A 25,106-nucleotide genomic window follows, 5' to 3' on the forward strand; every position below is an offset into this window, starting at 1 on the left:
AGTCCAGAATCCACGGCGACGCGCAACGACGCTTCCGCTCGGGCGCTTTCAAAATAAAATGTATCATCGGGAGGCGGAGGCAGCGCCCCCCGTAGGCGACGGAATTACGTTTTCCTACTTTATACATTTATTTTGCGTAATATTTTCATTACTTAGCGCAACATTTTATTTTTTATTTTGTTCTTGAGAGAAAATGAATTTGTCCTTTTTTTAATTTTGCATATGCATTTTCATTATTTAACATATTTCACTTGAAAGCCATTTTGCACATTTTTTAAAATTTCTTCTGGAGACAAAATTAATTTGTACTTTTTAAATGTACTTTGCATATTCTATTTTTGGACTGAGTGGAATGGAAACTATAGTTACGTTTCATATAATAAGGTTTTTGTTCCCAGAAGCTTCATTCATGTGAATTTTAGGAACTAAAACTGTTTCCGCTCCTCTTCAGAAGTGTTACGGCTCCACCTAGTGGTCCAAAAACACTTTTCTTTGCAGAATTGAAGCTTGATTTCCGGTGTCAGTATAAGTCAACCAGTTTGTTTTATTATTGTTTGTTAATACCAGAGTTATTTCTTTTTGTCCTGTACTTGTTTATAACAAATAAACCTGCAGAACCCGAACTGTCCAGATGCTGCTGAAGTGAATTAAGATAAGATGCGGTGATGGTTGTAGACGGGACGGACTTAAAAAACTTTAGGTGACGTCAAACTCACCAACAACCGTCTGCAGAATACCTATCTGCAAAAAAAAAAAGAATTAAAGAATTAAAGAAAAGAAAAGAATGAAAATACAATTTGTCGTTTTCATAAATGTAACTTTTTCCCCAATAAAAGAGCTGACATGCATTAATTAGCAAATATTTAGACTTTTTTTATAACATTTATAATAATCATTCAGTAATTTTCCAAGCAAAATGCACTGCTGCCTTTCAGCATCTATAAGGTAAATGATCAATGTTTTTCTTTGTCATAGACCGATAAGATATTAGAAGCAGTTGGTTGCATAAAACAATCAGCAGCTAAAAACCTGGAGATTCTGTCGTCCAAGAGCCAGTATTTTACTTTGAAGGCGAAATCTGCTCACATCCGGTGCTGCTCTGGTAACCTGATCCGCCTTGACTCGAGGAGAGCCTCCCTCTTCCGTGTGCCCATCGGCTGCTGTTCAATATCGCTGCAGACAGCATTTCCCAAGATGCACTGCGACTCTCCTGGGTGGCTGGCAGCAGTCAGATCAGTTTGGTGACAGTTCATGACACATGAATAAAACACCTTTATTAAAGGATCTGACTGCGGAGCCCAAACCTGGAGACCTAGAGACCCGTTGACCCGTTGACCCGGAGACCCGTTGACCCAGAGACCCAGAGACCCGGGCCCCTCCTCAGGCCCTGAACCTCTGCAGTGGGACCCTCTGTACCTGGAGCATGAGAACCTCTAGACATTATAGATGTGATCCTGCTGGTTGACTGTTTGTTTTCCAGTAATGTCACCGACATCTGGAAATCGAGCTCCGAAGAAAACTGTTTTTGACCACTAGGTGGAGCCATAACACGTCTAACGAGGAGTTCAAACCTGTTTTTACTTCTTAAAGTTCACACGAATGAAACTTCTCACTGATAAAAAAAAAACCTGATGGTCCACATAGCGAAGACATAACAACACAATAACAATAAGCCGGTTCACAAACATTCTCTAAAATATCATAACATTGCTGGTCCTCATAAACTCACCTTTTTGTGTTTTTGTATTTCACACTCGCTTTGGCAATGTCAACATGTTTCCAATCTGAGCAATCTACCTGAGCAACTTGGGGTCCAGAAAGTAGGGGGCGGGGATCGAACCCCCGACCTTGTGGTTCGACAGTGACCCCTGCCATTAAGCTCCTCTGGTCTTGGGTTCGAGTGAGAGGGGGCGGTGAGTTGTTGGCGACAAGTTCCAGCAACTTTCCTCCCCTCCTCCTGCGTTCTCGGGCACGAGAGAGGGGGGGTGGGGGTGGAGCCAGGTACGCGCATTCCTATGAGGCAAACTGGGACTCGAGTCCGTCAGAGAAGTTATTGTCCCGATGCAGCTGTGAAGGCGTCCGCGGGGAGAGAACATGCCGAGGTCCAGGGCCAGACTGTGCGCCTGCTGCGCGCTCACGCTGCTCGGCGCCGCGGCGATCATCGTGTGCGTCGCCGTGCTCGCGAGGCGCAAGTGTCCGGACGGGACCTTCTCCAGGCTCGCGGTGGCGGCGGACTCCGGACGATGCTCCGGGATCGGACGGTGAGTGGCTCCTCGTTCCGGGCGCGTCATGGAGACTCCAGATTACGCGCGCAACGCGTTTATGTTTCATCCTGTAACTTTTCTACAACAAAGTGTTCCTGCTGGAATCATCACGAGCTCAGCTGCAGAAGTAAATGTGCTCTAATGACGTCAGAACAAACATGAATGTACTTGATGACAAACATGCAAACAGACCGTCTTGACGCGTCACTGAACCGTTTCAGGGACGTGCTGCGGAACGGAGGCTCGGCGGTAGATGGCGCCATCGCCGCGCTGCTCTGCACCTCCGTCATCAACCCGCAGAGCATGGGCCTCGGTGGGGGGTCCATCTTCACCGTGATGGACAGCTCGGGTAACTCATCCAGACCCCCTGACACTAACCAGAGACCCCCGCCCCCTTTGATCCACATCTGCTTTGTTTCTCATAGGAAACGTGAAGATCATCAACTCCAGGGAGACGGCTCCGGGGCGGATCCCCCCAGACCTGCTGGAGTCCTGCCCCAAAACCTTCCAGCTGGTTTCAGGTAAAGGCCTGCTCCTCTGGTTCTCCTCGCTCCCTGACAGGGAGGTCAGGTGGGTCAGCAGCAGACCCCCCACCCCGACTGACAGATGAGCCTTAACGGTCACACATATGGAGAGCTTCATTGACCATATAAGGGCATGCACGAGTCGAGGTTTATGTCGAGTCCAGGACCTGAAGACTCCACCGGTCCTTTCTTGGACATGAACATGTTTCTGGTCTCATTGTTGTCACGCTCGCCTTCACCGTCAAGTCTGGATGTAATCATGTGAAGGAAGACCCCCCCCCCACACACACACACACACACACACACACACACACACTGTAGAGATGACGTGGACGTCGTCATGGCAACGCCGTCATGGCTTCTTATGATTGTGTACTCATTAAACAGCCAAGTGTTTATCTTTAAAATTTGCGTTTTCAAAGAGCCGGTGTGCCCTTTGATCCGGCAACAGCCGGGCGTTTCCCAGCATGCCCCGGGGCTCGAGAGTGAGGGGGGGACGGGTCCTCCAGTCCTTCATTCCTCTAGTCCTCCAGTCCTCCAGAGATACACTAGAAGAGACTGCTCCCTCCCTCCTTCCTTCCTTCCTCCCTCTATTATATTATAGTAAAACATTATGAAGTGGACAATCTAAGTGATATGAAAAGCCGTAAATCTGCTGCCTGAACACAGAAGTTGAATATTTAAATGTCTTGGTCCTCCTAGGGAGCCAGTGGATCGGGGTCCCGGGGGAGATCCGTGGTTACGAACAGGCCCACCGGCTTTATGGGAAGCTGCCGTGGTCCAGCCTCTTCCAGCCCACCATCCGGCTGGCCAGAGAGGGGTTTCCCATCCCCGAGATCCAGGGGCGGTACTTACCGTACATCCTCAGCAACAGGACGGAAGGACTGCGGTACCAACGCCGAAAACACCCGTAACACCTGAAACACTTGAACCACCTTCCCACGTCCAACCGGTCCATCTCTGTCTTTGTCCCGTAGGAAGCTGTACACGGACCAGAACGGGAACCTGATGAAGGCCGGCGACACCGTGAAGTTTGAAAAGCTGGCCGACACCCTGGAGATGATCGCTGAGCACGGGGCGGACGCCTTCTACACCGGGAGGATCGCCGAGGACCTGATCCGGGACATCCAGGAGGCAGGTAGTGTGTCATCACCCTCTCATCTCACCTCATCACTAACCAACAGATCAATGCTCAGATGCTTCTCGTCTGCCGGTCCTCAGGAGGAACCCTGACGGTTCAGGACTTGGCATCGTACCGGGTCACGGTGGCCGAGGCCTGGGCTGTTCCTCTGGGAGAGTACCAGATGTTCATCCCTCCGCCTCCAGCAGGGGGCATCCTCCTCAGCTTCATCCTCAACGTCATGAAAGGTTCCCGCTGCTGCTGCTGCTTCCTCGTTGCTTAGCAGCCGGCACTGCAACTGTCAGCGGCTGTTTTTTAAAACTTGAAACATCCTTAATCTCTTTTAAAATGCATCAATACAGAAAAACAACCGCATGACAACAATGATGAGATGAAAAACTTTAGATTGTGATGTCATCATAGTTTTTTTCCTTCTCAGGGTACAACGTGACCTCGGCGTCTCTGAGAGGAGAACAGAAGAACCTGCTGTTTCATCGGCTCGTCGAAGCGTTCAAGTTCGCCAACGGGTTGAAGCAACACATCCGTGACCCCGGATTCAGCTCCGAACAGGTGAGAGGCGCTGTTGCTATGGAGACAAGTCAAAGGTAGAGACGTCCTGTACTCCAGGAGTACCCATACTTGTGTTTGAAAAGTAGAAGTACACATACTTGTGCTCTAAAAGAAGAATTACACATACTTGTGCTCTAAAAGAAGTACACATGCTTGTGTTCTAAAAGTATAAGTACACATACTTGTGTTCAACAAGTAGAAGTACACATGCTTGTGTTCTAAAAGTAGAAGTACACATACTTGTGCTCTAAAAGAAGTACACATGCTTGTGTTCTAAAAGTAGAAGTACACATACTTGTGCTCTAAAAGAAGTACACATGCTTGTGTTCTAAAAGTAGAAGTACACATGCTTGTGTTCTAAAAGTAGAAGTACACATACTTGTGCTCTAAAAGAAGTACACATGCTTGTGTTCTAAAAGTAGAAGTACACATACTTGTGCTCTAAAAGAAGTACACATGCTTGTGTTCTAAAAGTAGAAGTACACATACTTGTGTTCTAAAAGTAGAAGTACACATACTTGTGTTCTAAAAGTAGAAGTACACATACTTGTGCTCTAAAAGAAGTACACATGCTTGTGTTCTAAAAGTAGAAGTACACATACTTGTGTTCAACAAGTAGAAGTACACATGCTTGTGTTCTAAAAGTAGAAGTACACATACTTGTGTTCAAAAAGTAGAAGTACACATGCTTGTGTTCTAAAAGTAGAAGTACACATACTTGTGTTCAACAAGTAGAAGTACACATGCTTGTGTTCTAAAAGTAGAAGTACACATACTTGTGTTCTAAAATAAGTACACATACTTGTGCTCTAAAAGAAGAAACACATGCTTGTGAAAAAGTAGAAGTGTAAAAGTACAGGCTCTGAAATGTACTTAAAGTATAGAGTAAAAGTCTCTGTGTGTGTGTATTTGAACTAACTCAGTGTTTGAAACCAACTATGACAGGAAGTCACATCATAGTGAGTTCTGCTTTGGCTCCTCCCAGCTGGCTAAGAGGTTTACGGAGGACGCCTTCGCCACCGACGTACGCAGGTTGATCAGCGACGGCGAGACTCACGACCTGCAGTACTACAACATCACGCCACACCTGGACGGCGTGGGCACCACCCACGTGTCGGTGCTGGCGGAGGACGGCTCGGCCGTGTCCGTCACCAGCAGCATCAACCACATGTCAGTACGCTTTTACTTTGAAGGGATTGTTCGTAACCACACATGGAATTGTGGGAGCAAAAAAACGCCGCTAGCCTCATTTGATTTTCCGATCTTGGGCTTCAATGCTAGCAGTAGCTTTCACTTGTTGTCATAGCAACGGCAAACATCCGGTGTTAGCGGAACCAAGCAACTTGTTTATATTGGTTTTATACATTTATAAACTCGCAAATTTGCGACCTTTTTTTCTCCGAATATTGCCCCCCTCTCTCGGCTGTTTTTTTCTTCTTTCATACAGTGACCCTGATACACCGTCGTAAGTTCGTGAATTAACTTTAGCTCAGTGTCAGCGTTTACGTGACGAGATACAGCAGGAAGATTTTCCTCTCGTTTTTGAACTCTAAATGCAAGTTTGGTAGTGTGAGTATTTTTTGTTGTTGTTGTGTTTTTCGGTTCATAGTCTGTAAATCTATAGAATATTCTACTTTTGTGTTGAAGGACATGTTTTCCTACAGATTTTGTTCGTTCTGTGTGTCAACACAAATAAGAAAGCGTTCTAATCAAAGAACAAAAGGGCAGCAGAAGAAAGCAGACGTGGACCGGTGGTCTATTTATAGATCTGACTGTCAGTGAACTCATCATCTAAAAAGGGTTTGCATGAGTCAAAAAGTGTCTAAATATAGAAACTGAACATCGTGTTTAAATGACAGTGTGAAGCAGAGACGGTGCATTCAGGTACGCCTGGTAAATACAAGCAGCAAGGGTTACTGGTTTCAGAGATGGAGCTTGAGGATCACTGTTAGCGTTCAGAAAATAATAAAAACGTATTTTCTTACAGATTCGGCTCCAAAGTCTTCTCTCCGCGGACTGGCGTCATCCTCAACAACCAGCTGTCCGACTTCTGTGGCCGAGAAGACGAGATCTTTCCTGGTAATGTTTCAATGTTTTAAAAGTTCTCATGTTTACAATGTTTAGAGAGAAGTAGGCTAATTTTCTCATAGACTTCTATACAACCAGAGAGGAGTCGCCCCCTGGTGGCCAGCAGAGAGAAGTAGGACCATTTTCTCATAGACTTCTATACAACCAGAGAGGAGTCGCCCCCTGGTGGCCAGCAGAGAGAAGTAGGACCATTTTCTCATAGACTTCTATACAACCAGAGAGGAGTCGCCCCCTGGTGGCCAGCAGAGAGAAGTAGGACCATTTTCTCATAGACTTCTATACAACCAGAGAGGAGTCGCCTCCTGGTGGCCAGCAGAGAGAATGACAAGTTTAAGGCAGTTTAGCTTCAGCTTTACTTTTAAGAATGGAGGTCGTCGTAAACATTGTACCTGCGTGTTGCGTTGCCAGGGGAACAGCCTCCCTCCCACATGGCCCCCGTGGTGCTGAAGTCTCCGTCCGAGACGTTGGTGATCGGATCGACCGGCGGCAGCATGATCACCACGGGGATGACCTCGGTACGTGTCCCAGACGGCCTTCAGCGGCGTCTCCCGTGCCCTTTTCTGTGCTCGCCACTGCCCCCGTTTCCCAGAGTGCAGTGTGTTTTTCTTCTGTCTTCCAGGCATTGATGAACAACCTCTGGTTCGGAAAGAGCCTGAAGGATGCCATCGCCGCCCCTGTTCTCTTCGTCGACTCACAAAATCTATTGAAGTTTGAGCCCAACTTCGATGAGGTAAAACATTAAACGCGTGAATTTGGTGAAAAGCGCACCAGATCTCCTTTCTGAGTCTCGTACCCCCTTCGCTGTCCCCCTTCAGGATGTGATCCGGGCTCTGGAGGATCTGGGGCACCAACGCGGGAAGGCAAAGTATTTCTACAACGTGGTCAACGCTGTGAAGAAGGAGGGCGGCTGCATCTGTGCCGTGTCCGACGCCAGGAAGATGGGCGAAGCAGCCGGCTACTGAGACCAGGACCCAATGTCTACAGAGACCTGCTGAGTCCGCGAGACCACAACAGCTGTTAAATAAACAAGTCAACGAATAACAGCTGACCGACGGTGACATGATGGATTTAATGGAGTTCAGCTTCTTTGTCCAGTAATCCTGTTTTTCATATTGTGGCACATTCATGTTAATATATATATATATATATACTGTATATATATATATATATATACACACACACACACACACATACATGAGATATAGAGCCTACTATAGATCTGTAAAATATTCAAATAAAATCTTTTTCGTACGCTTCGTCAAATGCAAATTTTCTGCAAGATGATAAAAATAATTTTGATTTTGTTGTGATATTACTTGAAAAACAGGTCTTAAATAGTATTTAGTGACTTCGACACAAAAACGTTAAAGTGCACGAAATTGACTAAAGGTGTTCAGTATTGAAGCCAGTCTGAAAAATATTTGCTGATATGACATATTACAGCTCATTATTTTTGAATCCTAAGTCATTATTTTCAGACGGAAAGGACAAAAATCAACAAATGTTGGTAGCAATCGCTGCCGACGACCACCAACGTTGGAGTGTTTCCTTGACTCGACATGTTTAAAAGTGTTCTGAACACTCTGAGACTTCTGTGTCGTTTTACATAAATCATTCTGGATTTTTGTGCCGGAGCAGCTGGAGCGAGACAATCGGATCAGATGGTGAGTCACACAAACAGGAGAGCAGTTTTCCTCTTAGAGAGAAACTTTGTGAAGAAATATGATGCGTTTCAAGTCTCGGATCAAAGGACGCATTGGAAATGTTTTCAATTCAACCAATAAAGCCAAATAAATTTATTTAAAAAAATAAGAAATTAGATTAAAAATCCAGGGAAATAAATTAGCGGTGAAGGGAAAAGGTCTGATAACGAGGTGATGGGTCTGGGGCTCTGCTGCTCCGTCAGGTGGTATTTACACCTCGGGGGGTGAGACAGCCATGCTAGGCCTGACCTTTTAGGAGCCACCTGCTGCAAATGCCACATTAACATGTCTGGCAGCAGAGAGGATCATGGGTAGGGCCCCCATGCGACGACCATCCGGTCTTTCCCCGGCAAACAGTGGCAGGTCTCAGGCTTCCAGAGAACCAGTCTAAGTAGCGACCTCTGGATCTGAGAAGTAAAGCCAATGTAGTGCCATAAACTCTCATTCTCTCTGCTGGCCACCAGGAGGCGACTCCTCTCTGGTTGAATAGAAGTCTATGAGAAAATGGTCCTACTTCTCTCTGCTGGCCACCAGGGGTCGACTCCTCTCTGGTTGTATAGAAGTCTATGAGAAAATGGTCCTACTTCTCTCTGCTGGCCACCAGGGGGCGACTCCTCTCTGGTTGTATAGAAGTCTATGAGAAAATGGTCCTACTTCTCTCTGCTGGCCACCAGGAGGCGACTCCTCTCTGGTTGTATAGAAGTCTATGAGAAAATGGTCCTACTTCTCTCTGCTGGCCACCAGGGGGCGACTCCTCTCTGGTTGTATAGAAGTCTATGAGAAAATGGTCCTACTTCTCTCTGCTGGCCACCAGGGGGCGACTCCTCTCTGGTTGTATAGAAGTCTATGAGAAAATGGTCCTACTTCTCTCTGCTGGCCACCAGGGGGCGACTCCTCTCTGGTTGTATAGAAGTCTATGAGAAAATGGTCCTACTTCTCTCTTGATGTATTATCTCAGTAAACATGGTAAACATGAGTTTATGGTCTCAATCTCTAGTCTTCTTCAATCAAGCATGATGTTCATTTAGTACATTATGGTTCATTTAGAGTCCACCAGACCAGAAAGCAGGGGATGCTTTAGGGGGCGGGGCTTACCTGCTGATTGACAGGTCGCTACCACGCTACCAATGCTAGTTAGCTACTAAGATGACTTTAACACTTCGCTGTAAAGTTGAACTTGAATTATGAAGCTAACTTCACAACAGAATCCAGATGGATCCAGATACAGTAAGGCTGCTGTTTGTGTTCCTCAGATCCATCCTTCGCTCCTCCGCAGTCCAAATATGGTCACTTCCTTCTACTGGTGGCGAAAAATCCAAAAATGCTGAATGATGCTGATTGATTTTTCTGTGCGTTCTTGGAGACCTTCAAAATCAAACAAACCCAAACATCAGTTTTTGGGATCGGTTATTTTATTGGCAGTCAGTGATCGACATGAGACAAATACACACCGGCTACAAGGACGAGTCCGACGTTGACACACGAGACAGAAAACTACGAACTGAGTGGACAAACGAAACATTCCACGCGGAAATGTGTCTGCTCTATTTTTTACACCTACTGAACTATTTCCTGTTTTATTGTGACGAGAGAATCGTTCAGCTTCATAAATAGAGTCGTTGTTACGGTTACAGAGTCGGACGACGGACGGTAAAACACCAAAAAAAACAACGACACAAATAATCACGGTGGTAATCCGTAACTGACATCGGTTTCCTTTAAAACACGTAAACATTTATTTTATATATATATCTGGTGATGCGGGTCGTCGAGGTACGCGTTCATAAATATCTCTCGTTTAAAAACAACGTACACAGAGAATAATATAAAAAAATAAAATTAGTCCCCTTTAAAGTGCTTCCATGATTATGTGCTACACCCGACAGTTAACAGTCTGACCGTGGTGACGACGACAGTCGCTAACGACAACGGCGCATATCACGTAGAAAAACAAAAACGGCTGATTGCCGTGGTTACCGCTAAGATTCACCGAAAGTGCAACAAAAATCGGCCCGTGGAAACACGAGAGAACCATGTTTTTTTTTCTGTCCTCATTTACATCTACACAAGAGCTGCGTTTGGAGGGGGGGGGGGGAGGGACCCGGTAAAAAGTACTGGACGCGGCAGTTTTGCCGGCGTCACGTGGCGGGTCGTCGGCTGTATAGTCTGTTGAACTTGTGTCATAGCTTTTGTTGGGAGATTAACAGAGAACACACGGTGTGGAGCGCCGGGCCGCCGCCCGCCAGAGAGAGTCTCAGTACTGCCGGAGAACCCAGAGGGGACCCCCCTGATATCCCAGATCCCTGATCCCTGATCCCCCAGACCTACTGATCCTGTTCGGCCACCGCCGGGATGCTGCTGCTCCTCCATCACACCGCCTGATCTAAAACCTACTTTTTTGGGGGGGTTGGGGGGATCCGGCCTCCTCGGCTTCTAACCGCAACAGAGAGAGAGAGAGAGAGAGAGAGAGAGCGAGAGAGCGAGAGACAGAGAGCGAGAGAGAGAGAGTGAGAGAAAAAGAGAGCACCGGTTCATTAACTCTTCCAGCCCCCCTCCAATGAAACCGCACCTTGTTCCCAAGAGCACCATCCACCAACACAGTAAGTCCTCCGCCGCTGCCGCCGCCGTGCGTGGGTTAACTCGGACATGGTTAGGAATAGCGTGGTGGCGATGTGAGGTCGCCCCCCTCGGAGCCTTCGGAGAGGGTGACGGGGCTCATGGGTGGTTGGAGGGTGAGAGGGCGAAGGAGGTATAACGAGAGTGCTGTGGGACCCGACAAAAAGCGGCGCCATCACCTCTCGCAGTAGTGGAGGGTGAAGTCTTTGGAGAGCTGCTTCTCCCCGAGACTCCACGGCTCGAACTTGTCCTCCTGGTCCTGGTCCGGGTCCTCGTCGTCCTCATCGTAGTGGCTCGGCTCCTCGATGGAGGTCTCCAGCCGGTAGCAGTACGGCTGGCCCTCCGTGTACTCGTAGATGGTGGGCAGGCTGCTCTTCAGGCTGCAGCGGCGGCGCAGCGCCACCAGTAGCGGCTGCGGCATGGTGAAGATGTCCACGTTGTTGCCGAGGTCGATCCACGCCAGGCTGGAGAACAGCTTGGGGTCCTTGAGCATCTCGGTGAGGTCCTTGAGCACCGCCAGTGTGAGCCGGTTCCCGTTGAGGGCCAGCGTGCCGAGCTTGGGCAGCGAGGCGAGGAGCGGCAGCAGCACCCTCAGGCCTTCGTCCTGCAGCTCCGTGAAGCTCACGTCCACCGCCGCCACGCTGTCATGGTTGCTCTGCAGGTAGAAGGCCACCTGGCGGACGTCGCGGGTGGACAGGGCGATGCCCGACAGGTCCACGGAGTCGCTGGACAGCTTCTTCTGGAGGGTTGTCTTCAGACTGCGGAGAGAGAGAGGTCGTTTAAGTCCGGTTCAGGCTAAAAAACGGGAAGTGAGTCGGGGACGAGGGCCCGGTTTTATGTTGTGTTGTATAAAGGGGGGGGGGGGGAAATGGGCCGGCGTGGGGCGGAAGGCCGACACAGAGAGTCCAGCATGGGGGTTTAGTCGTGTCAACAAAGGAGCCAAAACATCCGAACCAGCCAGCAGCCGGAGCTTAGCGGCCGGCGGCGTTGTGTTTTATTTGATTTGATCTGTATTTGTGTCAAATACAACGTACAATATTTACAGTTTTGAAAAAGATAAAAATAAAGAGATAAATAAAATCTTTCAACTTCGAGGAGGGACAGGAGGAAGCTATGCTTATCATGTCCTGCCCCTTCATTACATTATCACGTATAATTTATATATCGCTCCTAATATCTGTGTGAAATAGTAATTATGCACATTTTGAATATGAGCTATATATATATATATATATATATATATATATATCCAAAAGAAAATAATAACAAAAACAAAACATACAAATTTAACGGCTTGTTGTACATCGTCAACAAAGAAACAGGAAGTACCTGAAGCATCAACCTGGCTGACTAATTTGGATTACAATCATTTTCTGAAGGAAAAGATAGAGACCCGGTGGAGGGACCCCCTATTACATATCATAATGTTCCTTATTAAACAATAATAATGTGTAGTGCAGCCTATAGTTCATGTATAACAGTACTTTGTAATGATGTATGGATACAATGCTAAGACATTATAATAATAATTGTTGACAGATTCAAATTTAAATTCTATTTTGTTTTTTGTACATCATAATTTCTCAACATAATATTAAACAAACAGAAGGATTTATATTTGCTTATGATAGGTTGTATTCATGTTAAAGGAAAAGTTCGGAATTTTGGACATAGGACCTCATTTCCAACTTACCCGAGGTGATATAGGTCGGTGGAGACCGTTTTCAGCACAATTGGTCCAGTCCTTATACAGTCAACAAAAATATAAACGCAACACTTTTGTTTTTGCTCCCATTTTTCATGAGATGGACTTAAAGATCTAAAATTCATTCCAGATACACAATATTACCATTTCTCTCAAACATTGTTCACAAATCAGTCTAAATGTGTGATAGTGAGCACTTCTGCTTTGCTGAGATAATCCATCCCACCTCACAGGTGTGCCACATCAAGATGCTGATCTGACATCATGATTAGTGCACAGGTGTGCCTTATACTGCCCACAATAAAAGGCCACTCTGAAATGTGCAGTTTTGTCTCACAGCAAAATGCCACAGATGCCACAAGCATTGAGGGAGCGTGCAATTGGCATGCTGACAGCAGGAATGTCAACCAGATCTGTTGCTCGTGCATTGAATGTTCATTTCTCCACCATAAGCCGTCTCCAAAGGCGTTTCAGAGAATATGGCAGTACATCCAACCGGCCTCACAACCGCAGACCACGTGTAACCACACCAGCCCAGGACCTCCACATCCAGCAGGTTCACCTCCAAGATCGTCTGAGACCAGCCACTCAGACAGCTGCTGAAACAATTGGTTTGCATAACCAAACAATTTCTGCACAAACTGTCAGAAACCGTCTCAGGGAAGCTCAACTGCATGCTCGTCGTCCTCATCGGGGTCTTGACCTGACTCCAGCTTGTCGCCGTAACAGACTTGAGTGGGCAAATGCTCACATTCGATGGCGTCTGGCACGTTGGAGAGGTGTTCTCTTCACGGATGAATCTCGGTTTACATTGTTCAGGGCAGATGGCAGACAGCGTGTGTGGCGTCGTGTGGGTGAGCGCTTTGCTGATGTCAATGTTGTGGATCGAGTGGCCCATGGTGGTGGTGGGGTTATGGTATGGGCAGGCATCTGTTATGGACGAAGAACACAGGTGCATTTTATTGATGGTATTTTGAATGCACAGAGATACCGTGATGAGATCCTGAGGCCCATTGTTGTGCCATACATCCATGAACATCACCTCATGTTTCAGCAAGATAATGCACGGCCCCATGTTGCAAGGATCTGTACACAATTCTTGGAAGCTGAAAATGTCCCAGTTCTTGCATGGCCAGCATACTCACCGGACATGTCACCCATTGAGCATGTTTGGGATGTGCTTGACCGGCGTATACGACAGCGTGTACCAGTTCCCACTAATATCCAGCAACTTCGCACAGCCATTGAAGAGGAGTGGACCAACATTCCACAGGCCACAATTGACAATCTGATAAACTCTATGCGAAGAAGATGTGTTGCACTGCATGAGGCAAATGGTGGTCACACCAGATACTGACTGGTTCTGAGTCCCCAGACCCCCAATAAAGCAAAAAAATGCACATTTCAGGGTGGCCTTTTATTGTGGACAGTCTAAGGTACACCTGTGCACTAATCATGATGTCAGATCAGCATCTTGATGTGGCACACCTGTGAGGTGGGATGGATTATCTCAGCAAAGCAGAAGTGCTCACTATCACACAATTAGACTGATTTGTGAACAATGTTTGAGAGAAATGGTAATATTGTGTATCTGGAATGAATTTTAGATCTTTAAGTCCATCTCATGAAAAATGGGAGCAAAAACAAAAGTGTTGCGTTTATATTTTTGTTGAGTGTAGTTGCACAAGTCACTGTTGCTAAACTGGTGTTGAGCTAGCGCACGTCAACGGTAACATCCAGCCTGTCTCTAAAAACAGCTTTAACTGCTCCGCAGAACACCCGAGACAAATGTATTATGACGTCGGACTATCGATGTACATATCAGTGTTGGTAGAATAATTAAAAAAATTAAACCAACCTTGCATGGCATTGGAATAGCTTATACTTTGTTCCCTGTTGTTGCTAAGGCTACGTCAGCGGCGGATTGATATTATCTCCGGGCTAGTGAGGCTACAGAGGAAGACGGTTTCGGTTTCGCTGACAATCACGCAAGTTTATTCAGCTGCTGTCAGTCCTATGCTAGCGGGAAGGAATCAGGATAACAGGAGACTATGGCCACTGCCAGCTATGCTGAGATTTCGGAGTTTGAGCACACTGAAGCACCATTTTTATAACGCTGCTACGAGTACTAGCTGTCACGACTGTAGGGCGCTTAGGTTTCGTTTTTACGCACTACTACTAACACGCAAAGTAAAATTCCGCTGCTGCTGAGAAACTAGTCCCTCAAAATGTTTTATCATTGAAAATGCAAGGTTGGTTTAATTTCTAAACTTATTCTACCAACACTGACATGTACATCGATAGTCCGACGTTATAATACATTTGTCTCGGGTGTTCTGCGGAGCAGTTAAAGCTGTTTTTAGAGACAGGCTGGATGTTACCGTTGACGTGCGCTAGCTCAACACCAGTTTAGCAACAGTGACTTGTGCAACTATAAGGACTGGACCAATTGTGCTGAAAACGGTCTCCACCGACCTATATCACCTCGGGTAAGTTGGAAATGAGGTCCTGTGTCCAAAATTCCGAACTTTTCCTTTAAGGTGGATTTTTGGACATATTTTAAAATTCTGTAAGGAAAAAAGTTTTGGATCAAATTATTTGGGGACCCCCTTCTCTGGTTTAAAATAACAGACGTCAGAACATTTGAGGCTAACAGGATGTTTATGATGATGTCATCACATCCGCTGAGGAACTCGAGGTTTCTGCTTATGTGCTTCGTTTAAGTTCGACAACTCTTTTGATGAATTTTGGTGAAATTGATTCGGTTTTCCAGAAATAAAAACAAACAAACATTGGATTGTGATATAAAAAACACAATAAAATAATTTTGTTGTTTTGTGTTTCCCAATATATATTGTTAAATAGGTGAACAAGTGTTACCTGATGGATCATCAGTGTGTTTCTATGCAGATGATATTTTACTATTATTATAAGGACACAGAATTATGGTGTTGTTTTGTTGTCTCCAGTTCTGTACGGACCTGTCATCAGGTGACTCGGTGTTGTGGCGCCCCGCTGACTCTCTGTGACATCACTGTGACATCACTGCTCTGCCTGTCACTCGTTTTGTTGCCCTGAGCTTCATCATTGTAGAAAGCAAGGCGATGGAGTTGAAGAGTGTTTGTCTGTTAACGGAACCCGGCTGGTGGTCCTGGTCTACATGAGGTCTCAGTCTCACAGCTGAGAAGCTGATCTGGGATCATGTGGAACTAGCAGAACCTGAGGAACCGATCGGTACCAACTGGCTGCTGGCTAGTCGGGCAGGGAGGCTGAACGTCGGGCTAAACTTCAGAGAGGGGAAACTGGTGTGCATCAAAGGGGTCCCATGACCTTTGACCTCAAGATAAGTGAGGGTCTGTAACATGAGGTGTCTCATGTCTGAGAGGAGACGGTCTTGAGTTGCATAACAGGGGCTTCTGAGACTCTTGAGGATCCGGTGAGCCCATTTGTATGTATTCTTGTGTGACGACGTTGGTCTCCATGGTAACCGTTTCACTGCAGCGAGAACATTTTGTGAAATGCCGAGAAAACAAATGCAATCCTTTTAGAAATGTCCAACTGTCTTAAGTTTTTAAGACTTTTCAAATCCACAGCCGGACTTCTTCTGTGGTGTTCCTCAGGGTCTCGCTGTCTTACAGTGGGATTCTGGACTCACCTCTGATGGTTCTTATTATATATTATATTATTACATTTCTGTGTTTATAAGTGGTATCAATGAAAAACAACTGAACATTTATGGAGGCATTCTGTGACATGGTGCTCTCTATCGGACCCTCTATGACAGAACCCTCATCTGGTCCAGATCCATTAAAGTCCTCAAGGCCCAGAAGAGGCCCGGTAGAGACCCGGTAGAGGCCTGATAGAGAACCGGTAGAGGCCCAGAAGAGGCCTGATAGAGACCCGCTAGAAGCCCGATAGAGGCCCAGAAGAGGCCTGATAGAAACCTGATAGAGGCCCAGTAGAGACCTGGTAGAGGCCCAGAAGAGGCCCAGAAGAGACCTGATAGAAACCTGATAGAGGCCCAGAAGAGGCCCAGTAGAGACCTGGTAGAGGCCCAGAAGAGGGCCAGTGGAGACCTGATAGAGGCCCGGTAGAGAACCGATAGTGACCCGGTAGAGGCCTACAAGAGGCCTGATAGAGACCCGGTAGAAGCCCGATAGAGGCCCAGTAGAGACCTGGTAGAGGCCCAGAAGAGACCTGATAGAAACCTGATAGAGGCCCAGAAGAGGCCCGGTAGAGACCTGGTAGAGGCCCAGAAGAGGCCCGGTAGAGACCTGGTAGAGGCCCAGAAGAGGCCCAGTAGAGACCTGGTAGAGGCCCGGTAGAGACCCGGTAGAGGCCCAGAAGAGGCCCAGTAGAGACCTGGTAGAGGCCCGGTAGAGGCCTGGTAGAGGCCCAGAAGAGGCCCGGTAGAGACCCAGTAGAGACCTGGTAGAGGCCCAGAAGAGGCCCAGTAGAGACCTGGTAGAGGCCCAGAAGAGGCCCAGTAGAGACCTGGTAGAGGCCCAGAAGAGGCCCAGTAGAGACCTGGTAGAGGCCTAGAAGAGGCCCAGTAGAGACCTGGTAGAGGCCCAGAAGAGGCCCGGTAGAGACCTGGTAGAGGCCCAGAAGAGGCCCAGTAGAGACCTGCTGAATTGAAGCCAGCAACATCCCACGTGGCTGTTCGTAACGGTGGATGTAGAAACCAAAACAAACACACACAGCATCCGTTAACGGGACGTCGTCCATTAAGGAAACAGCGAGGAAGATCAGCGTCACTCTCAAGGAGAAGGGTGAGAAGACGAGGAAGAAGAGGAGAAGACGAGGGCGAGGAAGAAGAGGAAGGCGAGGAGGAAGAGGAGAAGATGAGGGCGAGGAGGAAGAGGAGAAGATGAGGGCGAGGAGGAAGAGGATAGGACGAGGGTGAGGAGGAAGAGGAGAAGACGAAGGCGAGGAAGAAGAGGAGAAGATGAGGGCGAGGAGGAAGAGGAGAAGAAGAGGGCGAGGAGGAAGAGGAGAAGATGAGGGCGAGGAGGAAGAGGATAGGACGAGGGTGAGGAGGAAGAGGAGAAGACGAAGGCGAGGAAGAAGAGGAGAAGATGAGGGCGAGGAGGAAGAGGAGAAGATGAAGGCGAGGAGGAAGCGGAGAAGATGAGGAGGAAGAGGAAGAGGAGAAGACAAGGGCGAGGAGGAAGAGGCGAAGATGAAGGAGAGGAGGAAGAGGATCAGATGAGGGCGAGGAGGAAGAGGGGAAGATGAGGGCGAGGAGGAAGAGGAGAAGACGAGGGCGAGGAAGAAGAGGAGAAGATGAGGGCGAAGAGGAAGAGGAGAAGATGAAGGCGAGGAGGAAGAGGAGAAGACGAGGGCGAGGAGGAAGAGGAGAAGATGAAGGCGAGGAGGAAGCGGAGAAGATGAGGAGGAAGAGGAAGAGGAGAAGACAAGGGCGAGGAGGAAGAGGCGAAGATGAAGGAGAGGAGGAAGAGGATCAGATGAGGGCGAGGAGGAAGAGGGGAAGATGAGGGCGAGGAGGAAGAGGAGAAGACGAGGGCGAGGAAGAAGAGGAGAAGATGAGGGCGAAGAGGAAGAGGAGAAGATGAAGGCGAGGAGGAAGAGGAGAAGACGAGGGCGAGGAGGAAGAGGAGAAGATGAAGGCGAGGAGGAAGCGGAGAAGATGAGGAGGAAGAGGAAGAGGAGAAGACAAGGGCGAGGAGGAAGAGGCGAAGATGAAGGAGAGGAGGAAGAGGAGAAGACAAGGTTATTAATATTCTGTTTTATGTGGATTCTGGTTTTAATGATTCATGTTGCTCCTGCTGTCTCAGCCGGTGTCAGACTGTCTCACACACACACACACACACACACACGCACGCACGCACACACACACACACACACACACACACACACACACACACACACACACACACACACACACACACACACACACACACACACACACACACACACACACACACACACACACACACAAATAGCCTATTCAAAAGCAATCCGCTCTTTCATCAAGATGAGTAATTACGTTAGAATGCAGCTCGTCTTGAGAGAGAGAGACAGACAGAGAGGGAGGGAGGGAGGGAGAGAGAGGGAGGCCGGCAATGTCTCTCGCCCGCTGCTCGGACATTAAGCGGTTGTAAAAGACAGATGAGTGACAGCTGCGGTTGCCATGGCGACTCCTAGCAGGTCAGCCCGCGGCCGCCTGCCGACCCAGACTGAGATCTAGCACAGCTGCTGGTCTGGTACCGGTCTGCTGGTCTACAGGAGGACTCACCAGACCTGGGACTTGCGGCGGGACATGCTCTGCCTCAGCCACTTGGAGTGGGGGGTCAGGTGGTAGATCAGCTGTCTGCAGATCTTGTCCGAGGACTTGATGGTGTCGGCGTCCTGCGGGGCAGAGTTGACAGTGAGGAGTGATGTCACACTTCGTAATTCATCATCACGTGTTGATATGTGATTCAAATAAGCCCCGCCCACTTCCTGTTATGGGACCTTATTTTGGAAAAACGTATGTACGAATAACCAAATTACACGTCCGATGTTTGTCAACTCAAAAAGATCATTCTTCAAGTCCAGAAAGCATTATTATTTATTTTATGATAGATATTATACTTCTCATTAATTATTTAACAAATGTTCTTGAGACGAAGTGAATTTGTCGTTTTTATATATTTTGGTAAAGAGACATTTCATATCTAGCTACTTGTTTTTGTGCTGGAGATGAAGTTTTTATCAGTTAGAAGATTCATTCATGTGAATTTTAAGAACTTAAACTGGTTTTAATTGTAGTTTTGGCTCCACCTAGTGGTCAAATATCGCTGAGCGGTTTCACACGGAACTAAGCAATACGACGTCAAACTGAGACAGGATAGAAAAAAATCTCACGCTGTTGGCGACCAACTGGATTTTTCTGAAATTAATTGGTGATCCACAGGAAGGGGCGGGACTTAGCGCCACTATTCAGATTCCAATTATACTCTGAGAGAACTACGTTGGCAAAGGTGTGCCTCGCAAGCCAATCAGAGCAGACTAAGGCGCCTTAAAGAGACAGAAACCTAAAATGTGTTTAACTATGTCCCCTTTAAGGTTTCAGGAACCGTAAATATCTGGGATCCGGTCCTCATTAAGATCCCGTCTAGCTGCTCGTTAGCATCCAGAGTCCTCGGATCGGACTTCGGATTGAAGAGGGAAAAATATATTTTTAGGCGTCTGCTTTGATGTTTGGAGCAGCAAGACGGGTATCGGGCTCACCTTCTTGGGACACTGCATCTCCCGGGCCAGGCTGAGCAGCAGCTCGTGGGAGATCGGGTCCACCAGGTTCAGGAAGGCAGCATTCTTGTACAAGATGTCGTTGAGGGAGGTTCCCTCCAGACCCAGATCCTAAGAGAGCAGGCAGGACGAGACGAGATCAAGACACCCGACGTTAAAACACAAATCAGGGAGCTGAACGTGAGAAAAGAGAGTCAGAGAAGGAGACGGAGTTTGGTTTGAAATATTCATTTGAGGAGACAGAAGCTGTTTTCCCTCTGCAGTGGAGAGAGAGGGAACAGTGCGTTCTGGCATGTATAATAAAACCCACGGTGTCCCAGCATGCCGCGGGGCAGTGCAAGGTTATTTACACGCCATCGTTCTTTGTTTGTCACGAAGAAACCTGAAACACCTTCACTGTTGTTGAGGTGAATCAGGACGCCACGGTGACGTGGTCGCGGTGACGTGGTCGCGGTGACGTGGTCGCGGTGACGTGGTCGCGGTCACGTGGTCACGGTCACGGTGACGTGGTCACGGTGACGTCGTCACGGTGACGACACCCGTCGGTTTGCGGACTTTGTGTTTTTGCACCCAGTGAAGAAAGTGAAAACAAATAGTTTATAATTCCTTCGTGGATCAAATGTGATTTAAAAGTTTGAAATAAATGTGCAAAGAGGTCAAAGGTCAGAGGTCAGAACTGCACAGCTTTCAGGTAAATATGAGAACAGAAGGAGGTTTCAGGACCTTTTAGACGCAGCGAAGTCCTAACGAGCCAAACTTGTGCAGCTTCTGCAACTTTAATGAGCAACACACACACACACACACACACACACACACACACACACACACACACACACACACACACACACACACACACACACACACACACACACACACAGTGCAGCTCCTCACTTAACGAGGCCACCAGTAAACACAGACTGAACCCAGACCGGGTGGGTCCCCTGGTCCTGATTAAGGAGGTCCAGTCTCTCCGGCTTCGGGGTCGTTAAAACCGGAACACGGAGGTTTGAGGCCCCTGAGGGCCCGAAAACAGATGATGTCACGTTTCCTTGATGTGTTTAATGGCAGCAGAGAGGAGCTTCATATTATCAATACTTCTATTTTTACATATATTATATTTTTAACGATAATCTGATTTTATTTTGCACTAAAAAGGATATTAAAGTCTCATCTGTTTACCGACTAAATGCAAAGTGATTCAGGATGTTTTAGATGCGTTTTAATATGTTTTATACATATTGTGATGATATATATTTCTTTACAGAATAACCGTGATGTGAATGTTGGATCGTCTCACAGACGATGATGAAATCAGTGACGACAGTCTGAGTTTCTCATTTCAGACTCCATAATAAAAACCTCTTGGAGGAGAATTATGTTTTGTATGATGGAACACTGCAGGGCCTCCTTTGTTGCTGCTGGAGCAGAGGCCATTAGAGAGATGCATTATGGGTAGAGAGGGATGGGGGGGGGGGGGATGTGTTAGAAGAGCCTGAGGTGAGGTGAGACTCTGGTCCGGACTGAAGGGGACCAGGATGATCCAGAGGCAGTGAAATGTGCAGGTTCATGTCAACACGCTGCCCGTCTCCCTGCCACGCTGCCTGTCTCACTGCCACACTGCCTGTCTCCCTGTCTGTCTCACTGCCACGCTGCCTGCCTGTCTCCTGCCACGCTGCCCGTCTCACACGCCTGTCACAAGGTGCAACACTCTGACTGGCCTACTTTCTCTACATGCAGACTGGGCCCTGCCTGCAGAGGGGGGGGGGGGGGGTCTGAGGTCAGAGGTCAGGGGTCCAGGTTCTGGACTCAGGCTGCAGGACCTGTGGTGCACACGCACAAAAGTGTGACCACGCACGCGCACATCTGTTGCAGAAGAAGCTGCCCGACAAGTAAACAGGTGTGCGTGCGGCTGCGCGCCGCGTGCACGCGCCCCGTCCTTACCTTCCTCAGCAGTCTGAGCACGTCGACCGCCGGCTCCATCCTGCGGTCCCGGAGCAGCTTCTGGATCTCCTTGATCCACGCCACCCGCCTCACGTACGGGCTGTGGTTGCTCCTCCGCAGCATCCCGGGCAGCTTGTCCGACTTCAGCATGAGGGCGAAGAGGAAGTCTCCTCCTCCTCCTCCTCCTGCTCCTGCTCCCCGGCCGCTCCTCTCGCTCTCCCCGGCGCCGTCGAGCAGCTTGCGTCTCTTCTTGGAGAAGGTCTCGTTGTCCAGGCTGCTCTGGCGGCTCAGTCTGGAGCCCATGATGCTGCGTTCACGCTCAGACGACGTCACCAGGAGGACAAAGCCATGATCCGCCTCGGGGGGTCGGATGCTGGTCCCGGTCCTGGTCCGCGCCGCAGAACCTCGACGGTCTTGTTTACCACACGACGCTGTTCGGGTCCGCCGGGCTCGGCTGACGAGGAGGAGGATGCTCCGGCTGCTTCATCCTCATCCAGCCGTCTCTACGCGTCTGTTTGGGTCGGAGCCACGTGGAGCGGCCGGCCAATCAGAGGCGTCCCTCCGCCCAGAGGGGAACGTCCTTCTGCTACAAGCAACACCACCATAATAATAATAATAATAATAATAGGGAATAAAACACGCGGTAGGAAGCTGATGATTCTCCTCCTTTCATCCAAGTCTTTGTGCTTCTTTGACCCAGAGATGCAGATGTTTTAGGGATTGGTTTTATTTGTTGATAATACTATAAAAATCACATTATTTCCATTATCATAATAATAGTAAATATCATTGACTTTAAAAAATGTCTAGCTTGTTATCGTAAATAAATGAAAACAGATCCTGATTTTTAAAAAAAGGATACAAAAATACTAAATAATAAGTAAGAAGTTGGTGTATTTATCCTCAGACCTTCGTTATGATTTATAATCAACATACTGAAAAAAACATGATTGTTTCAGTAAAAAAAGCTGGTGTTCCTCAGATCCACCCGTCACTCCTCCGCCGTCCAAATATGGACCATGACGACGTCCACTCCTGTGGTTTTTCAGTTGGTTCTCGATCAGCGAACAGGACTTTAACGCGGCGCCTCTTGAATCAGTCCAGAAGTTTTCTCTCTTTCTAACAAGGATTGATGCTCTTTGAGTGTCCGAGGTCGGCCAGCTGGCTGTGACTCAACGAGGCTTCTGGCAGGACGCTGGAAAACACATCAGATACACAAATACACATTCTGGTCAGAGACCCCCCCCCCCCCCCCCCCCATCAAATGGAGAAAACATGCCCAAACACTTGAAGGATGTAAAACTGATTTAATTTCAGTGTAAAACCTGGTGGTCTCTACCCTTCAACACATCGAACATCAGCAACACAGGGCCAGTCTGTCGCCCGTAGGAACGCATGACATCACCTCCTTGTCACCCCATCATCTCCTCGTCACCTCCTTCCCCATCACGGGCCGCGTCGCTCTGCTCAGAGTGTGCAGGTGGCGTTACAGCATCAGCATCAGTAGCAGCAGCATTAACAGCAGTAATTTTAGTAGCAGCATCAGTATTAGCAATAGCAGCAGCATTAACAGCAGTAATTTTAGTAGCAGCATCAGTATTAGCAATAGCAGCAGCATTAACAGCAGTAATTTTAGTAGCAGCATCAGTATTAGCAATAGCAGCAGCATTAGTAGCAGCAGCATTAACAGTAATTTTAGTAGCAGCATCAGTAGCAATAGCAGCAGCATTAGTAGTAGCAGCAGCATCATTTCAAGCATTAGCAGCAGCATCAGTAGCAGCATTAGTAGTAGCAGCAGCATCATTACCAGCATTAGTAGCAGCAGCGTTAGTAGCAGCAGCATTAGTAGCAGCATTAGTAGTAGCATTAACAGCAGTATCATTAGCAGCATTCGTAGTAGCATTAACAGCAGCAGCAGCATTAGTAGCAGCAGCAGCATTAGCAGCAGCATTAGTAGCATCAGTAGTAGCATTAACAGCAGTATCATTAGTAGCATTCGTAGTAGCATTAGTAGCAGCAGCATTTGTAGCAGCAGCATTAGTAGCAGCAGCATCATTACCAGCATTAGTAGCAGCATTAGTAGTAGCATTAGCAGCAGCATCATTACCAGCAGCATTAGTAGTAGCATTAACAGCAGTATCATTAGCAGCATTCGTAGTAGCATTAACAGCAGCAGCATTAGTAGCAGCAGCAGCATTAGCAGCAGCATTAGTAGCATCAGTAGTAGCATTAGCAGCAGCAGCATTAGTAGCATCAGTAGCAGCATTAGCAGCAGCAGCATTAGTAGCATCAGTAGTAGCATTAGCAGCAGTAGCATTAGTAGTAGCAGCAGCATCAGTAGTAGCATTAGCAGCAGTAGCATTAGTAGTAGCAGCAGCAGCATTAGTAGTATCAGTAGTAGCATTAGCAGCAGTAGCATTAGTAGTAGCAGCAGCATCAGTAGCAGCATTAGCAGCAGCAGAGTGATGTGATTGGTCGGCGAGTGGAGACTTTTCTCCTGTAATGTGTGAACCAGCTGGGGGGAAGGACGGCGTCATGATGCCTCCAGACGACACAGACATGAACGGATGTTTCATGAACGCACCGCCATGACGTGAGCTCGAAGGCTGGAGGAAGATCTTGGAATTTTAACTTGTTATAAATGTCGGGGAGATAAGGAGATGTAGTTCTAATCACCGTTGTAGTTGTAGTTCCTGATGCACCAAAGCGATGACCTCTGACCTCGTCCACATCACTACTTGGTTTCTCCTGATGATTATCAGCTGATTCAGAGTTAAAATCAGCTGCTTGTTTCCTCGTTGCTTAATCTGATTGTAGAGTGTAATGTGATGATGTCATCGTACGCGGTGAGGGAATTTATGACTTCATGGTCGTCGCTTTGGACAAAAAAGCGTCTGCTAAATGACCTAAATGTAAATTATCTCAGACAGGCTATTTTTCTCATTCATTTAAGGGTGTTTTTTTTAAATCCCACCTCCTAAAGAGGATTTTTTTCAATTAATCCTTAGTGAACCAATCAAACAGGTGCGTTACTTCTAATGTTGCTGCCTCAAGGAATTGTGGGTAAAGGACGGACCCTCGTCTGCTTAGTCAGATCATCAGACAGCGGTTACTCCTCTGTCTGTAAGTCTGCAAAAACATGTTGGATTGAAGCACCTGCTCATTATCTTGAGTTCAGATGACACATCGTAGTCACAAACACCCCGTCATCGCTTGCAGGCAGCTGATTGGTCGACTCCTGTCTGTGTGTCCCATGTTTAACAATCTGTCTGAAAATCCTGAAGGTGAGTGAAGCTGCTGCTGATGTTTCCACCTCGCCGT

At 47.6% G+C, this 25,106-nt stretch overlaps 2 protein-coding genes across 2 annotated transcripts; one reads left to right on the forward strand and one right to left on the reverse strand.

Moving 5' to 3' along the window:
* Positions 1-1,705: 1,705 nt before the first annotated feature.
* Positions 1,706-7,741, forward strand: ggt5a (gamma-glutamyltransferase 5a). The gene is made up of 12 exons (XM_084025239.1): positions 1,706-2,261; positions 2,486-2,613; positions 2,690-2,785; positions 3,491-3,677; positions 3,766-3,926; positions 4,010-4,156; positions 4,348-4,478; positions 5,464-5,648; positions 6,466-6,557; positions 6,975-7,081; positions 7,186-7,296; positions 7,382-7,741. The coding sequence occupies exons 1-12, from the start codon at positions 2,095-2,097 to the stop codon at positions 7,526-7,528; spliced, it is 1,659 nt and encodes a 552-aa protein (XP_083881365.1). The 5' UTR covers positions 1,706-2,094; the 3' UTR covers positions 7,529-7,741.
* A 2,266-nt stretch (positions 7,742-10,007) lies between these two features.
* lrrc75ba (leucine rich repeat containing 75Ba) lies at positions 10,008-22,307 on the reverse strand. Its single transcript, XM_084025251.1, has 4 exons — positions 21,786-22,307; positions 19,827-19,955; positions 18,850-18,962; positions 10,008-11,643 (listed from the first exon to the last, which is right to left on the reverse strand). Exons 1-4 carry the CDS (start codon positions 22,086-22,088, stop codon positions 11,061-11,063), a joined length of 1,128 nt encoding a protein of 375 aa, XP_083881377.1. The 5' UTR covers positions 22,089-22,307; the 3' UTR covers positions 10,008-11,060.
* Between the last annotated feature and the right edge of the window lie 2,799 nt (positions 22,308-25,106).

Source organism: Eutrigla gurnardus (genome assembly GCF_963514095.1).
Source record: "Eutrigla gurnardus genome assembly, chromosome: 13".
In the NCBI taxonomy this organism is placed as follows: domain Eukaryota; kingdom Metazoa; phylum Chordata; class Actinopteri; order Perciformes; family Triglidae; genus Eutrigla; species Eutrigla gurnardus.